General features: G+C 41.6%; 1 protein-coding gene across 7 annotated transcripts in view; it reads right to left on the reverse strand.

The window, feature by feature from the left end:
• Positions 1–5,372, reverse strand: part of LOC118413867 (fibropellin-1-like) — a 61,841-nt gene extending 56,469 nt beyond the window's left edge. For 3 of the 7 annotated variants that reach the window (XM_035817461.1, XM_035817458.1, XM_035817457.1), the window contains exon 1: positions 5,269–5,371. In XM_035817461.1, coding sequence (XP_035673354.1) covers positions 5,269–5,338 — 70 coding nt within the window. In that variant the 5' untranslated portion in view covers positions 5,339–5,371. Of the gene's footprint in view, positions 1–5,268 lie in introns of all 7 variants that reach the window. The other 4 variants (XM_035817464.1, XM_035817463.1, XM_035817460.1 and 1 more) reach the window with 2 other exon arrangements.
• Between the last annotated feature and the right edge of the window lie 383 nt (positions 5,373–5,755).

The following is a 5,755-nucleotide window of genomic DNA, read 5'->3' on the forward strand; positions in this document are numbered from 1 at the left end:
TCTGACCGTGATGATCTCCCATTAGCCGTTGGCTGTATTGCAGACTGTATGACTTAGAAGACGACGAAATACACTATAAGAAAGACTAAAATTCGTTCTCTATCTTTAAAATTTGTTGAGTATCTTTCGGACCCCGCAGTTGACGCAAGTGCGGTGGGAGCGCACCTTATCGCAGTGGATCGTCAGCTACAATCCCAGCCTGTAATAAATCTATCACTGCTGCTTTGTGCGCGGAGACCTTGTCATTTGGACCGTCGGGCTCCGGGCGAGGGGGGCACCCGAAAGAATCTTTTAATGACCTTCATTGTCTCCGACGTGACACGACAATTAAGAAGGCAAACGTACATTTTACAAAATAGCCTTTTCTTGCCACAAAAATGTTCAGTTTTTGTTTTAAGAAAGTGATTTGGAACGTCGTGTCTTGAGCGAGTGAGGCACCCGAAAGAATCTTTTAATGACCTGGTTTGTTTTCGATGACACGGCAAGTAAAATGTCAAACGTATATTTCATGAATTAGCTTTTTATTAGCACAAAATTGTTTGCTTACTTATTTTGGGAAAGTCTTGTTATCCTTAACGAACGCGATTTGGACCATCGGGGCTCTAGGCGAGTGAGGCACCCGAAAAATCTTTTAATGACCTGTATTGTCTCCGATGACAAGACAATGAAAAAGGCAAACGTACATTTTCTTGCCACAAAAATGTTCATATACTTATTTCATGTAATGTTTACTATGCTTAAAGAATGTCATTTGGAACGTAAGGGGCGAGGGGGGCACCCAAAAGAATCTTTTAATTGCCTTCATTGTCTTCGATCGATGACACGACGATTGCACGTCATACAACAATACGACAAGACGAAAGGCAAGCGTACATTTTGTAAATTAGCCTTTTCTTGCTACTATATTGTTCATATGCGTTTTTTAAAACGTTTACTATGCTTAACAACGTTATTGCGCTGACACGGTGCATGAAAAAGGCAACGTGGGTTAAACTTTTCTTGCCACAGAGTGTTAGTGTACTTATTTTTACTAGTGTAACATTTACATAATGATTTGCTTGTCCTTGCCAACATGGACTCAATACAGTGGTTAAAATGTTACATGAAAGACTAACTCAAACGGAAAATATCTTTACTTGTCGTGTTATCGGGTACATTTTGGAAAGTAGAACACCTGAGCGACCAAATCTATGCCACCATTGCGTTCTACTTTCTGCTTATAATATTCCACCAACAACGAAAGCAAGAAAAAAAAATGATTGATTTGTCCATTCCGACAATCGTACTCCAAGATCTACTTTGCAATGCAGTCGATTTGCTCTAAAATAGCGTAGATACCAGATTTAGATTAGACTTGTATATATTGTTTGTTGTCCTCTAGTTGTCTTCCATTCTTACTGAGTGCAACACGTTTTGTTTAGTTATTCATGTAAGTGGGCCCCCTTGGAAATCTACTGCCAATCAGTTGAAGGGGCTACCAACTTGTCTGGAGATTAATGAATAAATAAATAAAGATTTACAGTACTATACGGAAATGTTCGTTAATTTTCCAAACAAATGTTTTCGTGGCAATTATTGTACATAAAATGTTCGTTGCATGACAAAGTTGGGAAACATAAAGTTTGCACGTTTCCACACGGGGTTTAGCATTTGGCAAGTGTTTCTACGACAGGTGGTCGGTGTCGCCATTCCATTGTCCAGAGCTGATAAAAATCTCCTCGAAGAGATAAGGAATCTGCCCAAAGGCGAGAATGGAGACAGTAAATCGCAGGTCGTATAAATGTTCGAATTTCTTACTGACCTGTTTTCTTGCCTTTTGTTTTAGACACCATTCTTGCACAGTAAATACAATCTGCATAAGACCGTAAGGCTTGATTCACACTCATGGGGACGGACCCCTGCTCTTTTTAACAAGTGCGGTGGACTATCTAACGCACTTAAACACGGATCTTTCGCTTCTCTCAAATCTCAAACTAATACTGAGCAAAGCCCTCTATAAGGGCATCTCACTCAGGGGAGGTGCAGGTCCGTGCGGCCGGTGGCGCGATAACAAAAAAGAGTGCAAGGTGCAGCAAACAATAAACCGAAGAAGAAAAAAAAAAAGGACGTTTGTGATCATGAGTGACTATGTACATGGCCGCCGGTAACCCCGATTTACAACCGGGAGATGGGGTGGCCACCGTTCTCTCTTGGGAACTTATGAGAGAAAAGAGTTAAGTACAATCCACAGGGACACAGCATTCGGGCTTGCTCCGGATTCCAACATGGAATCTTTGGGTTCTAAATCACCAAAATTAAACACAATACCACCTTTACAGCTCCTTCTGATACTTAACGTAACCACCTTGCCTCGAAAACACAGTCAAACGCGAGATATACGTACATTCTACCCCTGTATATACTCGTACGATTCAAGTGACGTCACAGAGAAATTAAATGTAAAACGTACGCCAAAAATAGTTACTCAAGCAACTGGATATGGTTTTGAAACGGTCAGACGTTTCGGATAGAATCCACTATCCTTCGTCAGACACTAAAATGTAAAACGTAGCAATGCGACAACAGTGCTCTTTCCATCGTTGTGCGATTGTTTGAGATAGGCCGTGGTCTGCAAACCTCGCCCAATGTGAAATCGTAAATTTCCAGAAAAAAAATCGATTTCTTTTTTCAGGTGAAGAACGAATTCGTCTGAAAGGTTTGACCGCGAAAACAAAATAACCTGCAAGTTTCCATCGTACTCATTGGACCTTACGTAGGTGCTCACCATTTAGAGACACGCTACATCAATGTATACAAAGGCCGAAACATTCAGCCTTAGTAAATTTTATGGATAAGGCCCCTTTCCAGTAGACGGCGATCGCGCTGCGCTCTCACTGCGACCTAAATAGGATATGTGTAACATTCACTTTCACACCGGGTATATCATACAAAGCGAAAACGTGTGACTGTGAGGACAACAAAACACAAAGTGTAAAAAGATTCGTTTCTTTTCTATTCAATTCGTTGATCGATACGTAAAACACTAACCCCCCACAGTCAACATGACGAGAGAACTCCGAAAATTGAAAAAAAACATGGTGTTCTTTGTTAGCGCTGGGCGAAGTTGTAGAATTGACAATCCAGATATGATAGATGTGGCAGTAGTGGTGTAGCCATGAGTATAGGTGTAGAAGTGACAGTCTAGTTATGATGAATATAGTTTTTGACGTGACACTTGTGTGGGGTAGTCATGAGTGTTGTTGTAGAAGTGACAGTCTAGTTATGTTTGATGGGCGTAGTTGTAGACGTGACAAAAGGGTGGTAGTTTTGAGTGTAGGTGCAGAAGTGACAGTCTAGAAATGTATGATGGATGTAGACCCGGCACTGGTGGGGTGTTGATGTAGATGCCGAATTGACACTCTTAAGTATGATGGATGTAATTGTAGACGTGACACTAGTCTGGTAGCCACGCTGTGGATACGAGCGTATAAAGCAGACTGGCGACACTTTGTGCACTTCTTGCACACAGGGCATACGTGAAAAAATGACTATAAGGTTTTGATACCATTGTCGCTTCAATTACTGTTACAACATTTTTGGTCTCTACTTTAAAAATTCAGGCACCCGTAAATCATCAAAATTGAACAAAACTTAAATTACAGTTAGCAAGTATTTTGTAAAAAAAAAAGTACTACAGAGGTGCACAAAGTGGCCTTGTATCACTCACAAAGCTGGCAACCAGACTAAAATCAACGATACTAGCGTTGCTTTTGTACAACAAGAGCTGACACACATCATTTTATCTTGAACAGAATGTCTTTTTTTTCTCCTTGGAAATAAGCAGAATAGCATTGCGATCCCTGGTGTTAACCATAGACTATACTTGATTTGAACTCATACGTGTTTGCGTAGTACCAAAGATCGATATTCAAGAGCTCGATGTCCTTTTCGTTTACCCGCGTTCCTTAATCGTTTAAGAGAACAAAAAAGTAAGGACAAAGGAAACTCCAAGGATAGTGTTGTACATTTGTGTCGCTTACTGATAAGTAAACGAATTGGCAAACCATAATGCGCTTCGTTTGATAGTTAGACCAAAGACAAAATCGGAACTGTAACGAATCAAATATTATAAATTTCCCAGCCATTGATAAAGATGTGTGTCTTCTGTTAATAGGTCTCTTCTGTTCATATCTATTTATGCTAGGGTCACATTTGATTTTTTGGGCTCATAATGCCATTTCCTTTTGTACCGCGTCGTTTGTACCATCGGCGGCACAGACGACCCAATATACTAGTAAAAGGAAATGGTCAGCAGAAGTGCATTCATGATGAGTCAAACAAATGCCCATAAAGCCTGGTATGGAGCCTACATCGAACGTCGCTCTAGTTTCGGGCCTGTACCGGGAAAATTCCCGTCGCTCTTTCTTATTGCAAGCACAGTGAATAGTGAGCTTATAACGTCCCGTTCTAAGGACTGCAGTCCTTCCTGTAGCGTGCATGTCGGGTGTGCGACACAGCCGGTATCGAACTCACGGCTTCTAGTCCCAGACTCAGGGTCGATAAGCACTGGACTACGCGCCCTATATTCCTATAAGATCATCCAGATAACAATGACTAGGGGGGGGCAACTCGTGCACATGTTTCTAGAGGCGATCGCACAGCTTACAAAATGACACTGAGGACAAGGCCAGGCTAGATATGTATTCTAGGTGCAAAACTTACAGTTGTAAACTAAGGACAACGAAATGTAATCTAAGGAAAAGGAAAATGGTTGCAAGCTAAGATTTGAATAAGAAAACGAGAACGCTAAAGCTTGTTGTTCAAGGATGTAAGTCAAGTACTTGTATACCAAACTATGAGCACAAAGCTTGTACGTGTAGACAAGTCTATACGCAAAGGACTGTATCCTCAGGACAAGGTAAATGTCTAAGTAGTCTAACTATAGACATGCCAGGTTCCTTTTAAGTCATGACAAGACAATGGGCTTGTAAACTTAAGACGAGACAAACGAGTAGATTCTAAGGCCAAGGCAGATGCACATAAACCAAGGACAAGGTTTTTTGCATGCTAGCAAAACAAAGACATCGCTGGCATGAAGTGTAGAGGACGAAACAAAACGTATGGAACACTGCTCAACATGATGTCAGTAAACTAAACTAGAAATGTAAAATGTGGTCAGTATAGATGATAGTTTATATGTTACATGGCAGTGAGTGAGATGATAGTTTATATGTTACGTGGCAGAGTTTGCTTACTAGCTTTGTGTAACGTAGTGAGGCAGAAACTTACCGGCTGCAGAGTAGGAGAAGAACAACGCCAGGCCCGTCAGAAGCAGCCACGAGCCTCCCTGTACAGACATGTCTGCGGGTATCCCTGGGCCGCGTGCGGTGTAGCCTACCCACAAAGATTATCTTAGAGTCAGCAAAGTTGGGCTATCTCCTACTAAACTGTATCTTATAATAAAAGCTACAGGTACGTTGTCGCGTGTCCCCAGAATTCGGTCGGTCACCAGTGCCGTCCCAAGACCAACTTTTCGGTCCCGTCCGAGTTGAAAGGTAGGTTTGAATACGTGCAGGGGTGACGCGAGGGGTTCAATTGGCGTAATAATGACGCCGGAAGGCAAGGCTGCTTACAAAATTATGATTCCACGGAATGTTCACAAATCATTGATTGTAAAAGAAGAGTCAAGACGTTGTTGCACAAGCTCTTTGGATATTTTACTGTTGACAATACTAATAGTAGGCGAATCAGGCTGTTCTAAATGTAGTGCATGAGA

This window comes from Branchiostoma floridae, chromosome 4, assembly GCF_000003815.2.
Source record: "Branchiostoma floridae strain S238N-H82 chromosome 4, Bfl_VNyyK, whole genome shotgun sequence".
In the NCBI taxonomy this organism is placed as follows: domain Eukaryota; kingdom Metazoa; phylum Chordata; class Leptocardii; order Amphioxiformes; family Branchiostomatidae; genus Branchiostoma; species Branchiostoma floridae.